Below are 15,824 nucleotides of genomic sequence, written 5' to 3'. Positions count from 1 at the left end.
GGGAAAGGTCGGGCAGCTGCCCGGGCTTCCACCATGGATATTGTTGCCTTAATATTGTTACACCTTGCCCTGGGACTCTTAATCTTAGCGAAGAGTTTCCTTAACTTTGCTCATTTAATTATACGCGTGTAAATCTTTCAATAGCCGCCGTATTTTTATTTTAACTTAAAATATATATTTTATCTTTATCATCATTTAAAATTTATTTGAAAAAATACCTTAACTTATAATACATTTAAACATTACCATCAAATGTTAACGGTTAGTGACTTAATTGTAACAATTTAATAGTTAGATGGTATGATTGACAAAATCGAAAGATTGATGGCAAAAGTAAAAATGCTAAATAGTTAAGTGATCAATGGAGTAGTTTACCCTAATAATAATGGCCACTCAAATTGATTTATTTTTCTGAACTTGTCTGTACAAACAGATCAGTTTTGGGAGTTCCAAAAAAATTAGGAGAGTGTACAAGTCACACACACACACACACATCATGCATGACTGAAGAGGGTTAAATTTCAGCTTTGTATGCAATGACTAATAAAATCAAGGAAAGGACCTGATATGCTACCCCCAAAATCCCATGAATCCAATCTCCAATCTGCAAACTCTAATTTAGCTTCAAGGTCAAAATCCGGCAGTGGCAGGATCTATGTTTACTTCACAATCAGAACCCCAAAGCCTTTGGTGCTATCCGTAATAAAGGCTCCATAGCACTCGGTGCAAATTTTCTGGCGAAAAGGAAACAAGTCGAGCTTGGTTGATCGTTGTACCTACATTCGTGACCTTCGTGGATTCTCTTGAAAAACTCTTCTGTAATGTCTGATCTACCAAATGTAGCAGGATGAGGTCCACCCCTTGACCAATCAACCCATGTGATGCTTCTATTTGCCAAGTGATTTGGTGACTGGATTGTTAACATGGTGGGGAAGTAATGCTCATCGACGTAACATGCTGGTCGGCAGAACTGTTCAAACTTCGGATAAAATGTAACATCTTCCACCATGTTGATTGCAAGCTTTCGGTTAACTTCAAACCACTGGGACCCCTTACGCCACTTGCTGATATTCACCTCAGGAGCCATATTATGATTGTAACGTCCTCTACCAAAAGGCCCAGGGTCATCAAATGCACCCATGTAGCTATATTTGGATTTCATTATGTACTGGTAGACGACACTGAAATTGTATACCGGTATGCAAGATTCGGAGAGAAGGATAAACCATTCATTGGACATGTCGAGCAAGGCATTAGCAAGGAGCCTTCTCTCAGCATCACACATGCTCATCCTTCCCCATTCAGCAGCCTGCCAAGGAAGCAAATACAGAAATCAGGAACTCCTCTACCCCCAAAAAAAAAGGCGGGGAAAGGCTACAAAATGTATAAAAAATTATATTTGAACTATTGTAGAACAAGTGCCAATAAATTATTTAATGAGGATGGGAATTAAAAAAATCAGCAAGAACAACAAATTGCTTAGGTGTAACTGAAAGAGAGATGCTTAATACAACAAAACAACAGATAATGACAGTACCCAGGAGCAGAAGAAAATTGCCCCTTAGGCTTAACCCTCAAATACAACAGCCAACAATTTTACATAGTAATTATAGGTCATACCTAGGAGTTATCACAAGAGACGCTTAACACCATCTGATTCCAAAGAGTTGAGAAGAAGACAAAGATAAAAACACAAACTTTTACAGTAAGAATTGAACCATTCAGTTTCAAGATTAGGAGCACTAATTTTCATATCTGTCCTAGTTTGATATGTTCGGCAGAACTTCTACGTCTTTTTCCCTCTTAATCAGATTCTTCTATCTTCCAATGGAAACCCAAATAAATAATTACCTCTTTCACACCTAGTTTCACTCCAGGACCATGATTTTAAAGCCAAGCAAGAATTCTGTGAAATCTCTTCAGTGAAATTCAAATCACAACACATTGTCCATCTCCTACATCGTACTAACTCCTAAAGCAAGCCTTTAGTTGACAATAAGCACCCATTCTCCCACACTCAAAGCTTGAAAGGTCAATAAACCATACAGTTTTCTGTCACTCTTACATGACATTGAAAATGATTTCGCCTCTCTAGTTGCAACAAGCATCGATAACAAGTTTTGATATAATATGAGGGGCCTTAAACCATATTGCAGTTTGAAACACAAAATAAACACGCAGTATTCCTATTATCTCATGCTATCAATATGGGTACATACATGTATGCCTATAAACAGAAAAAACTGCAATTTAAGGCAGTCCTGTTGTTGTTGAAAAGAAAGAGAAAAAGAATGATGACAGGCCATAAGGCAGAAGTTCCACGCATAGCCTTCAAAAACCAAATTTCTGATAATTTATGTAAGCATGATATAAACTTTCCAACACTAAGAATTCCAAGACATCAAAATTTTAGAAGGTACCCGAGCATGCTATTTTCACTTTCAGCATAGAAGGTACAGATGAGAAATTCTAAACAGAATAAGAACAAAGCAACGGAACTAATTCACCATGAATTACATAAGCAAGTAAAAACAAACACAAACCACGCCACAGAGGAACAAATAATAAAATTCAGAAAAAAAAATTGAAAAATAAGATTAAATAATGAATGGGAGTTGAAGTAGCATACTTGACTCGGGATTTGTCTCCGGTAGAATACTGAAGAACGAGGGAACTCGGCCTTGAAGGAGGGCAGTGAATGAATATAGATGGAATAAAGGCCTTCGTGGCCCTTGAAAAACCTCTCCCAAAGAGGAGCAAGTGGCAAGGGCCCCTTGGTCAAGAACATAAAAGCAATCTTCGGAAGTCTATTAAATGGGTACTTCTTTATTCGCGGCACGAAAGACGCCCTCCATAATAACTCGTTATCACTCATTGAATGAAGCAAATTGGTTGGGGGTTTCCTCCAATTTTCTAAACTATTTGATTGTTCATCACACGGCACAAAATTAGACTTCACTGTAGTTACCGCGCTATAAATCCCGGAACGCCGGATCGTATAAATAGTGATGATCGAAAAAGTAATACAGAGAGCAATAAAGAACCCAAACAACTGAAGTGCCCTCCATGGCAGAGTCTTATATTGGTTTGTCCTTGTTGAACCCCCCTGATCCTTGCCTTCCTCTAATGACCCAATTCTTGTTTGCATCTTTCAAGACGACACTTGAACCCGAATTCAATTTCTGAGGACAGATCCAGAAACCACGTTCTCTGTTTCCCGTTCAAATGCAGTAAGCTAAAAGCTCTGGCATCTTAAATCCCTAAACGACTAATTCAGCCAAAAACAAACAAACAAATCAAATCTCCGGGGGTTTTCGCATCTAAATATCTTAAAATAAATAACCCTTTTTGACAATAGAAACAATCATATAGTTACAGATCTAGAGACGAAAAGGTGTACTACCTGACCCAAAAAATATGAATACTCGAACAAAACTACAAAAGGGTATTGGATAAACAGTGTTCCTATCGAGACCCTTAGCCAAGATCAAGGTAGAGAACTAATCAGATGGAAGTGTTTTCTCCCCATCAGAAACCGTAGGAAAAGATGGTGAATATACCCCGTAAGAGTATAAAAGAGGGGTTTTTTAAATTATATTTCAGATGCTTGAATGGTGGCCAGATTAGAATCGATCATCATCAATATCGGAAGAACAGTGAAAAAGATTTGGCAGAGGAGGACAGAAAATTGTATGTAAGAGAAGAAGAATAAAGAGAACTAGAGAAGGTTGGCTAGTCTATAGTTTGGAATAATAACATAAATGAAAATTCGTACTTGGATTTTTCAAGCTTCATTGCACGGGAAACATATTGTAAGGCCCCAGGCCTAGGAGGAGTGAATAAATTTCATTTCCCTTCCGGACTTGACATCAATCTTAAAGGTATTTTAAAATGGCTTGAATTTTATACACTCATAACGCAACGTGGGTCAGCCGTTAATCAACCTGGTGTTTTTTTTATCTTTTATTTTAGAGAAAATCGCCTCAGTGACCAAAAAAAAGTTATAATATACGATTTTAACCAATTTTTTTTGAATTTGCCAAAATGACCAACAAAATCGCAACGCGAAATAAAAATCGCAACGCGATCCCCAGAATCGCAAATCAGTTTCCAAAATCGCAACGCGATTCTTGAAAATCGCAATGCGATAGTACAAATTCGCATTGCGATTTTCCAAAATCGCAACGCGAATATGAAAATCGCATTGCGATTTTCCAAAATCGCAACGCGAATATGAAAATCGCAACGCGAACACATAAATCGCAACGCGTATCCGTAAATCGCAACGTGTATCCGTAAATCGCAACGCGTATGGGTAAATCGCAATGCGTATCCGTATATCGCAACGCGTATCCGTAAATCGCAACGATAATACATAAAATCGCAACGCGTATCCGTAAATCGCAACGCGATATTTAAAGCGCCATTATAATCGCTACGCGTATTTTATTTTCAAATTACAAAAAGAATATTAAGACAAAATCCCGTAATCGCAACTCATAACCTAAAATCACAACTCAGTCCCATCTCCATCTCTCACTCTCTACGGCGAAGAAATCCGTCCCCATCTCTGAAGATTTCCGTCCCCATCTCCGGCGAAATCCCTCACAACCATTCACGGTCAGAAATCCCTCACAATATTTAGAAATGGAAAATCAACCTCAGAGGGTTAGTTTTTTAATTATTTTATTTTGAAATGTTTGCATTATTGTAGGTTTTTCATATTGAAACTGATGATAAGTTTACTGGTCATTTCAATAATAGATTAACCATTTCACTTAGATTTCATTTCGCGTTACGATTCTGTCGTTGCGATTTTCATTTCGCGTTGTTATTCTCTCGTTCCGATTTTCAAGTTAGTATTTGTCTTTGTCTTTGTTCTGTCTTTTGGTTGAAGTAATGCAATCCATTCAAGTTTCAATTTGCAGAAGATCGCAACGAGATAAATGAAATCGCAACGAGAGAATGACTGTCGCAACGAGAGAAATGAAAAGCGCAACGAGAGAATCGCAACGCGAAATGAAAATCGCAACGAGAGAATCGCAACGCGAAACCAAAATCGCATTGCGATTCTCTCGTTGCGATTTTCATTTCGCGTTGCGATTCTCTCGTTGCGATTGTCATCTCGCGTTGCGATTCTCTCGTTGCGATTTTCATTTCAACCAAAAGACAAAACAGTGTTGCAAATTTTAGTTTCAAGAATAACTACTACTTTTTATGTTTATTGTTTTTGGTATATCTCACAGTGTAGTTTTTGGTATATCTAACTTGGTATGTTTATTGTTTTTGTAGAAATTTTTTTCGGCTCAATGACCTTGAGAAATAAAGTCAGCCTGGCCACTACAATTGCAAAGAAGCTTTCACCTGCTCAAAGACAATTGTTTGAGGAAACCTGCTTCGGGCCATGGCTGAGAGTACAGCATCCGGGTGGAGATGCTAATTTGACCCATTTGTGGCTTCAGACCATGACATCAAATCTACCCGACAGTATACAACGTGGTGAGGAAGAGATATGGTTTCATTTTCCACCAGCGTATACTTGTTTTGGGCGGAAGGAGTTCTGCTTAATCACTGGTCTACGATTCGGACACGATGATGTAGGCCGGTACACTCGTCATATCGCCCGCCCATCATGGTTTCCCGGGTTTTTCCGGATGAGTCAATGGAGAAGCCGAACCTACATGTCGACGACCTGAAGAAATTGTTTAATAAGAAAGTTGGTTTCACTCGGATGGATGACGTCGATGTTGTCCGAGTATGCCTTCTACTACTTGTGTATGCCGGCTTTTTAGGCAGAGAGGCCAGACAACCTATTCATCGGGAGCTAATATTTGGTAGAGGACCTGAATGCATGGAATCTGTTTCCGTGGGGTTCGTATATGGAAAGCTACCTGGACTAAGTTGTCGTCTGCCTTTGATGACCGCAAAAGTTTGCGGGGCGATGGGTCCAAATACACTTTGTCAGGCTTTGTTTGGGCCTTTAAGGTAAGAATTTCTATATAATGTTTCTAAAATTATAATTAATTATTTAACAATTACTAATTTTGTATTATATTGTTTGTAGATTTGGATATTCGAGGCTTTCCCCAGCATGCGTACATATGCAATAAAAACGTCAAATGATATTCCCAGGGCTATTTCCTGGAAGAGGAAAACTCTGTTGGATTGGGAAGACTTAATACCATATGCCACAATAAATAATGTAAGTTAACACAAACTTTCATATAATATATAAACAAGTTATTAATAGTAGACGTTTAACTTTGTTTGAGTTTTTATATTTTAGGAGGCTAACATTCCATTACAAAGACTGACACCCACGGAGGAAGAGCTTGCCACTGATTGGTGGCAAGCTAGTCAGAATTTTTTTGATGGCACGGATGATGAGCAGCATCCACTTCCTCCAATTCGAGAGCCATCACCTCACCTAGAGCCATCACCCGATCGACCCGACTATACACCTCTAGACGAGAGCCATCACCTATCCCGTCACATCATCGAGCCTCTTCTCCACCATCACCTCATGATAGGCGACCGGCAAAGATGCCACGACTCCTATCTCCCTGTTCTCCACCTCCACCTCAACGGATGAGTCAAGGGAGTTACGTGATGAGGTCAATGCCTTGCGTGAGGAGATCGGTACTCTACGCGATAACGATGGTGCATGGCGTGTGGAGGTGTCAACTTTACGTGGTGAGGTTGCCGCTCTACGTGAGATGATAGTATCGTTGCAGAATGAGGTTCATACTCTACGCAACGAGGTAAGTTTAAGATTTTCCATATTTAACTTAATGATAAATTTACTCATAATTTCACTTAGATTAGCCATTTCACTTAGATTGCTTAGTAAATTTATTCGGTTGCTGCCAATTCTGCTAAACTGTGTATTCTTTAACACTGTGAAATAGTTTGTCTTTGTTTTGTCTTTTGGTTGAAAGTAAATTTTTCGGTTGCTGCCAATTCTGCTAAACTGTGTATTCTTTAACACTGAAATAGTATTTGTCTTTGTTTTGTCTTTTGGTTGAAAGTAAATTTGTTCGGTTGCTGCCAATTCTGCTAAACTGTGTATTCTATAACACTGTGAAATAGTATTTGTCTTGTTTGTGTTTTTGGTTGAAAGTAAATTTGTTCGGTTGCTGCCAATTCTGCTAAACTGTGTATTCTTTAACACTGTGAAATAGTATTTGTCTTTGTTTTGTCTTTTGGTTGAAAGTAAATTTATCCATTCAAGTTCAATTTGCAGAAGAAGAATAGTTTACTTTCGCAACACGAAACTTAAAATCGCAACGCGAAACCAAAATCGCAACGCGAAATGAAATCGCAACGACAGAATCGCAACGCGAAACCAAAATCGCAACGACAAGATCGCAACGCGAAACCAAAATCGCATTGCGATTTTCATTTCGCGTTGAGATTCTTTCGTTGCGATTTTCATTTCGCATTGCGATTCTGTCGTTGCGATTTTCATTTCGCGTTGCGATTTTGGTTTCGCGTTGCGATTTTAAGTTTCGTGTTGCGAAAGTAAACTATTTCTTCTTCTGCAAATTGAAACTTGAATGGATAAATTTACTTTCAACCAAAAGACAAAACAAAGACAAATACTAACTTCAGGGTATTAGTTTGAAACATATTTTTCTTTGTTATCTGATGCATTTTGTGAACTATGATAGATATATGACTTGGGTGAATACAATGCAAGTTTGAAACATTTGTCTTTGTTTTCACTGTTTAAATATCATGTCTGTTTATTTACTGATTTTTGTATTTAATTATTTAGCGGCCCGATAGAGTGGATGATTTACGTCGGGTTATGCTTGCACGACGGAGTTCACGCATCACAGCGTGCACGTGCTATTAAGTCTCCGTACACCCCAATAGTGCGAAGACACCGCAAGAAGCCCGACTCGCCTGTCATCCCTCAAGTCCACTCCTATCGTTGAGAGGCCCCCCTATCATTCCTCGAGAGTCCCCCCTCCCACCGTTCAAGAGGCCACTGTCATCATTGAAGAGGTCCCTCCCACCATTCAAGAGCCCGATTCGCATGGCGTCATATGTAGGCTTCTTGAGAAACCCTCTGACGCCGGACATGATGGATTCAAGTTGGCTCTTGTATGAGTTACCGGCCAGTACCATACCGGTATCTGAAGAGGAGAGGGAACAACTACCGGACACAATTCTGGATAACACCCTTTGGGCTAAGACGCTGTTGATTTTATCTACATGAGCGGAGCCAGGGGTGTTTCACTGACATATGCAAGCTCACCGATGATATCTATTTGTTGCTTGATCGGTCTTGGTGGGGCGTATTATTAGGGGTCGAAGACAATGGCTATTTCGATGGGGGGTAAGTCTTATATTTTTCTTATATTTCAATTTGATTAATTTTTTTTAAATTTATGTAAGTCACTAATATATGTCTTTTTTTGTAAAACAGCATATCGATGCGTGGGTGACACGTCTTCTAATAATAAAAACTTAAGAAAAATAAAATACGATATACAATTATGCCGACGTCTTTTCACGCCGTTCACTTGAAGAATGCACGAAATGAATCATTTGATTTGGGCAATGGACAAGCTAAACTTTATCCTACATGGTGGGAGGTCGATAAGGTTAGTATTTATTTTAGATTGAGTTTAAAGGTTTTATGAAATAAGTGCGCAAATGAATGAATTATACTTATGATTGCAGGTGTTTATCCCTGTTTTGGAACGTAAACATTGGATTCTCGTCGAGCTTCAGCTCCCATCCCTTAAGACAATAGTGTATGACAGCATGATAAATTACATATCATTGGCTGATTTAAGAGATGTTATTAAGGGATGGAGCTCTCATTTGGCTAAATTCTTGGATGCGATCAATTATTGGACTCGTTCTGGAAACAAGAAGCCAAAGAAGCTCAATATTACAGTTATTAGAGACGAGACCGCGCCACAACAAACGAGCGGAGCCAGAGGAGATTGTGGTCCTCTCGTATGCTTGGCGTTGAAGCGTTTGACGACGGGAAGCATCAAGTATCTACCTCCCACCGATAGAGATAGAGCTGCAGTAGGCTTGTGGTTTCGGCATTATATGGCTAAATCGATATATACGAGACGCTGCCTACCTGCATCCGCGTTATAAAAATGTCCATAAACAATTGGTAAGTTTATATACTTTTGGTTTGAAAATGTTTGGTTAAGTACCTAGAATTCAATAATTTGCTGTTTGTAGGTTTTAGATGTGTAGAAAGTGTTGTTTGAGCAAATGTTTGGTTTCTGCAGGTTAATCTCAGAAGTGAACTGCGTGAAAATGATGTATGGCTGCAAAAGTTGATTCAATAGTTTAATTGATTGTTTGATTGATTTGTAAAAGTTGATTCAATAGTAGATGATCGGAAATAAGAATTATTGCTTATTTTTTGATTGTTTAATTGATTTGTAAAAGATGATTTGTAAAAGTTGATTTGTGTAATTGATGCGAATATAATTCTTATTTGCTTGTTTAATTGATTGAAATGTAATGGTTGATTTTGTTGATTTCAATCTGCATTATGTTGAAGGCAAAATTGACTATCGCAATGCGAAATGAAAATCGCAATGCGAAATGAAAATCGCAACGAGAGAATCGCAATGCGAAATGAAAATCGCAATGCGGAAATGAAAATCGTAATGGGAGAATCGCAATGCGATTTTAATTTCGCATTGCGATTCTCTCGTTGCGATTTTCATTTCGCATTGCGATTTTCATTTCGCATTGCGATTCTCTCGTTGCGATTTTCATTCACATTGCGATTTTCATTTCGCATTGCGATTCTCTCGTTGCGATTTTCATTTCCGCATTGCGAAATGTAATGGTTGATTTTGTTGATTTCAATCTGCATTATGTTGAAGGCAGAATTGACTATCGCAATGCGAATGAAAATCGCAATGCGAAATGAAATCGCAACGAGAGAATCGCAATGCGAAATGAAAATCGCAATGCGGAAATGAAAATCGCAACGAGAGAATCGCAATGCGATTTTCATTTCGCATTGCGATTCTCTCGTTGCGATTGTAATTTCCGTGTTGCGATAGTCAAATGCATGCCTAATAGTGAACAACTAATAACAAGAGTTGGTTAAGTCAAAATGGTTGGCCTGAGTCATTAATTCAACTGAAAATGTTAAAAGTTCACACATAAAATCCACATAATACAACGTTTGCATTTAAAAATCACCTAAGTTAACATCCCAAAAGGTGAAGCCAATTGTGATTGGGATTTTGAAGATGGTTGCCTTTTGCTTGACACCATATGAGCTTTGGATTTTGATGAGGATCCATATTTTGGTAGAGGAAAAGATGATTTTGATGGCACTGGTGATCCACATGTCAACCTTGTATGACCATTTTCCTTGCACCGACTACATGTCGATCTCTTCTTCTCTTCACCCTTAGACGGTATACGATCGTGACTTTTGGTCGGCCAGGTAGCCTTCTGTCCATGGCTGGTGGCAAAACTGTTTGTAAGTCATCTGGTATGTCCCACTCAGAAGGATGTGGAATAGGTAGACAATCTCGGCATAAGTCTGTCGATAAACTTCTGTAGTGTAGCAATCCATAGCGTATGCGCTTGAATCATCTTGGTTTAAATGAAGAGCAACTTTTATAACATGGCCACACGGATAACCAATGTTGCCATTCATACAACTACACGTCTTTGCATTTAGATCGACTAGCCCATTTAAGTTATATCCAGTACTTGAAACAAAGTGTTTGAACATGGTTCAACTCTCCATGACGTTGACTTCACAACACGTTTCGTTATCTTTTTTTCAGTCCATGTGTAACACGATGTTCCAATGTTCCTGTAAATTTAAATAAACATACTTAGTAAAATATAAATATGATAAGTTACGAAATTCAAAGAAATAATACCTGCATGGTTTCTTCTTGTAGTACCACTGTGAATAGAGGCTCGAAAAAACTTGATTGATTCTGCACTATTAGACGTCATGAAACCATATCTTGCTCCAAGTTGATGTACTCTTGACCATCTTTCAAACCCGACATCTTCTAGTTTTTGAGCACACTGAGGCAAAACACGTCTTAAACAATTTATATGCTTATTGAAATCCACTTCCCGATAAGCTTTACAGCCTTCCAGTATGTCCATTTGTGCTTTTTTACCAGCAGACCTTGATTTTAGATTTCTATACAAATGAACACCACAAAGTCCATAAAAGCATCTGGGAAACACCTTCTAACAGCGTTGTCAATTGAGTTTGCCCTATCGGATATGATTGTCAGATTGCTAATAGGACCTATGCAATCCCTAAGATGCCCCATAAACCAATGTCCATGAATCAGAGGTTTCAGATTTGCCAACCCCGTAAGCTATTGGCAATATCCCATTTTAGCATCCATGGCTACTGCTAATAATTTACTCAAGGTATCGACCTTTCAAATGTGCTCCGTCAACTATAATACTGGGCGCATGCAAGTATAAACGAACGAATCTACAAATATATACACAAGAAATATAATCATTTAAATGTGAAATGCATGTAACTAACAAAATGAGTCACAAAATTATATTGATTTACTAACCGTAGCACCAATGGCGATAAACAGCAACTCAAAGCGTCCATCTCTATCTGTTTTGATATGAGTTACCGACCCAGGATTTTTCAGCTTTAAATTGTGACAATAGCCGGCAGTTTGGGCAAACAATGCTTCTGGCGACCCCCTCAACAATTCCAAGGCATAACATTTGGCTCTCCAAGCTTGAGAATATGATATACTAATCTTGAAAACCGAGCATTCATGTCAGTCATAATTTCATGTCCTCGATATACCTGCCATTCAAAAACATTAACTCAGCCAAAAACCACCCAACACCTTTTTTGTTTGCCTGTCTATGGTGAGGAAAAACTTGGGTTCTTGAACATGTATGTTTATCAATAAAAGTCCTAACTTGAAACATTTTGCAATCTCTTTATTCTCTTTGCAATCATACGCCACGTACAGTTTTTGTCAATCATACACCTTGTTTCGAAACGATCTTTGCTTGATTTGTTAACTTTTAGTTGATAGCCATCTTCCACACATTTCGTATACAAAGCTATCTTCAAGTCTTCCTTTGTATCAAAACAATCATCTTCTTGACACGAATAACTTTTGTGTAACAATCAACTGCTTTCTTTGCCAACTCTTCTTCCGGTAACTGAAGTAATTCTGGCATATTCCAGTTATACTCCCGTGCATTTTCTTTTCTTCGGGGACTTTTTCTTCTTCTTTTCTTCTTCAGGATTATATGAATTACAGAATGGATGTTCAACATGTTCTTCACAGTCGTAACTTCCTCCTCATATCATCAACAATATCTTCTCGGCAACGGGTGTTTCATCATCAAAATTCGGTATTGACCATATTAAAATCATTACACACATGGTCTGTTTCTTCTTCTGAAACACATCAAAATCCGTGTATTGACCAATATCAAAGTCCGGATATTGACCAAGACCAAATTTCGAATACTGACTAGTACTCACAATTTTTTCTGTTGGCTCATCATCGTCTAACTGGTCAATACGAAACCGGAATTTGGTGCTGAAAGTTGATTGGGATTTGGATTAGAGAAGGTTGTGGGTTTTGAGAAAAACTTAGTTGATTACTACCCGCTACTGACCCAACAATACTAACTTCTAGGTTTCAACAACATACAATGTAACATCATCTTGTGAAACACTAATGTAAGCAATGAATCGTTCAACATCTTCATTGTCGGTTAACAAATAAACTTTACCATTTCTCTGATAGATAGCCTAAATCCACTTAGGGGCTCTAAATTCAATTTATTTGAAACACGTAGCATTAGAGTTTCATAAGTTAACTTTTGTAAAGACAATTTTAGTTGAAGATTCATGGGTAAAGGCATATATTGTAAAACACCATGAACATTATCCCATGACCCTCCAAAACACAAATCTATCCAAACATGATCAACATTAGATGATTTCATGGTTGTAAATAATTTACTAACAGACGAGCTGCGAAACTAAAACCTGTTGCCGGATTGGGAAGGATGTCGTTGGATATAGGAACGGATGTCGCCGGAGAGAGTGATAGATGGAGATGGAATGAGTTGCGATTTAGGGATTTAGTTTATGATTTCAGTGTTATATACCCAAAATTTCAGTGTTGTGATTTACAGATTCTCGTTGCGATTTACGGATTATCGTTGCGATTTACAGATTCTCGTTGCGATTTACGGATTATCGTTGCGATTTACAGATTCTCGTTGCGATTTACGGATTATCGTTGCGATTTACGGATACGCGTTGGATATACGGATACGCATTGCGATTACGGATACGCGTGCGATATACGGATACACGTTGCGATTTATGTGTTCGCGTTGCGATTTTCATATTCGTGTTGCGATTTTGGAAAATCGCAATGCGAATTTGTACTATCGCATTGCGATTTTCAAGAATCGCGTTGCGATTTTGGAAACTGATTTGCGATTCTGGGGATCGCGTTGCGATTTTTATTTCGCGTTGCGATTTTGTTGGTCATTTTGGCAAATCCAAAAAAAATTGGTTAAAATCGTATATTATAACTTTTTTTTGGTCACTGAGGCGATTTTCTCTTTATTTTATATCATTAACGTGAGTCCGTTCCATACTCAGCGAGTTAAATTAGGTTTCAACGTAAAGATTTGAAACTAAATTATGAGATTTCATATATATATATATATATATATATTTGAATAATCTGGGATAAGTAAATAGTAATATCTGTTTAAAGATAAATCTCAACCATTCGATATTGATCATTCATACCCAAACTTGCATCATCAAGGAATAACAATAATTCTTTTACTACGGAGGTCATTTTAATTCGTGCATTTCAAATATATATTTTATACATTCATAATATTTAATAAATTTTGATAGAATGTTAAATGGACGGCATTTGATTCTAAACATCAAATTTAATAAAATATTGCAATTATTGGACAGATATGATCGATATATTCACCATTAAGATTTGTTATGGCATGGTGATTAGATGATGAATCAATAAAATAAAAATTATGAAACCAACTATTTTTAAACAATTTCCTCCCTATAAGCCATGCGAGTAATAGATGGAAAATATTTTGGGGGAGTAAAAAGGAGAAAGTAGCTTCGTTTGTAGATAAAACCTAAGATATAAGCAAGGCATATGCTACAGAATTACGAGTGTTTGATGACCAAAAAATCTGGGGGGTAATGTTGCCTAAACAACGAGTCATAGTGAAGATGCAGTTGACCAAACTATAACACCGAGACAACAGATAAATTTTTAAAAAAAGGAAAAAATTAATATTTAAATTATAAAAATAATATTAAAAGTACTTAATTTTTTTAAAAAAAAAATTCAGGTAAAGAAATGACACTTCCATTTCTCAAAAAACAAAGATTTCTTTTATCGGATGGAATAAATATATTTATTTCGTCCTATAATTTGTGTCTTATATTAATTATATATATAATTTTAAGAGATATATTTGATCAAGGAAAATAACGAAATTATCCTTAAAAGTTAATAGATTCAACATATTTGTTTTGATAGATGTAAAAGAGTAGAACATATAATGGTAAAAAATGAACAATAAATGTTGTTTGTTGACTTTCTAATAGGACATATTAAATGTGACAATTTTAAAAACAAAAAAAGAAACATTTAATAGGACTGCGGGAGTATTATAACTTGAAAGTATATACCATCATATGTAGGGGGTGAACGTTTGATCGAATTGAATAAAAAATTTCAAATTATTTGGATTGATAAGTCTTATTTTATAACTCAATTTTTTATTGGAAAAATTTTCAAGTCAGGTTTATAAAAAAATTTCATATTTTTTAATACATGAAATACATATATTATGCATAGTCGAAGGGTTCGACTTAAACTTAAAAATCAATCTATTAATTACTAAAATTTTTGAGTTATTTGAGTTACTATTCGAATTATTCGAGTTCTATTTTATAACTCAACTCAAATTTAATTTTTTTAATCAAATTGAGTTTATAAAATTTCAGCTCGAAGTTAACTTGATATTAGGATTTGACTCACAGTTACCCTGATGGAGTGATGGTAATAAATATTATACTGAAATGAAGCATACCAGAACAGTTTCTCGCAGTTTTGTTTCGAAGGAAGTAATCATAAAACCGGTTTTCCAGCTCTGAAACAGAAGTAACGAAAATATCAAGGGATTATTTGAAAACAAAACTGAACCTAAATATCTTTAAGAAAAGCAAATGATCTTCACGGTAACAAAAAAAAGAAAAGAAAAAGAAAAATCAAGAAAATCACAGACACAAGCATAATGTGATTCATCAATCGGTTCAAACCATTGTCGTTGTATATCTATTAGTACATACTTCAAATATAACATTTCATGTTAAACCGCTTTCGGATATTCTTCAAGTCAACATGTAAACCAGTAACAAATTTCCATCACTCGGAATGAGCTGTATCAGTTTTATTTACCACAATATGTTTCCAACAGGAGAGGAGAGTAGCAATACTACTTCACCACATCAAAAGTCGATCGGAGGTTTGATATCATCACCGGGCACTCTCCCTTCTCATCATAGTCGGCAAAATCACCTCCGGACAAGTCGACACCTTCAAATTTAGTCCCCTCCAGCTACACAAACAAATGACACATAAATATTTTTTTAAAAGAAAAAAGATCCCCCAATTTCCGCATGGATATGGCTGCAAGTAACTCTGTAAACGCCTAATTATACAATTCTTAAAATTCAGCAAACATTAACATAGGCATAATACTAAGCAGGGTCTGCCATG

General features: G+C 36.9%; 2 protein-coding genes across 3 annotated transcripts in view; both read right to left on the bottom strand.

Annotated features, from left to right (window-relative positions):
- Positions 1-398: 398 nt before the first annotated feature.
- LOC120193874 (glycosyltransferase BC10-like) lies at positions 399-3,658 on the bottom strand. 2 transcript variants are annotated; one of them, XM_039196297.1, is made up of 3 exons: positions 3,404-3,658; positions 2,630-3,268; positions 399-1,309 (listed from the first exon to the last, which is right to left on the bottom strand). In XM_039196297.1, the coding sequence occupies exons 2-3, from the start codon at positions 3,146-3,148 to the stop codon at positions 671-673; spliced, it is 1,158 nt and encodes a 385-aa protein (XP_039052228.1). In that variant the 5' UTR covers positions 3,149-3,268; positions 3,404-3,658; the 3' UTR covers positions 399-670. The 2 variants fall into 2 exon arrangements, with proteins under 2 accessions (XP_039052228.1, XP_039052227.1); XM_039196296.1 differs by lacking the exon at positions 3,404-3,658 and having other exon boundaries at positions 2,630-3,336.
- An 11,648-nt stretch (positions 3,659-15,306) lies between these two features.
- The window catches only part of LOC120194047 (CXXC motif containing zinc binding protein-like), a 4,275-nt gene continuing 3,757 nt past the window's right edge, over positions 15,307-15,824 (bottom strand). The window contains exon 4 of the mRNA XM_039196449.1: positions 15,307-15,663. Within this exon, the coding sequence (XP_039052380.1) occupies positions 15,541-15,663 (123 nt within the window). The 3' untranslated portion in view covers positions 15,307-15,540. The remainder of the gene's footprint in view (positions 15,664-15,824) is intronic.

This window comes from Hibiscus syriacus, unplaced genomic scaffold (genome assembly GCF_006381635.1).
Source record: "Hibiscus syriacus cultivar Baekdansim isolate YM2019G1 unplaced genomic scaffold, ASM638163v2 tig00116997_pilon, whole genome shotgun sequence".
NCBI classification, from domain to species: domain Eukaryota; kingdom Viridiplantae; phylum Streptophyta; class Magnoliopsida; order Malvales; family Malvaceae; genus Hibiscus; species Hibiscus syriacus.
Note: the sequence above shows the minus strand (reverse complement) of the source record. Positions and strands in the feature narration are given on the sequence as shown.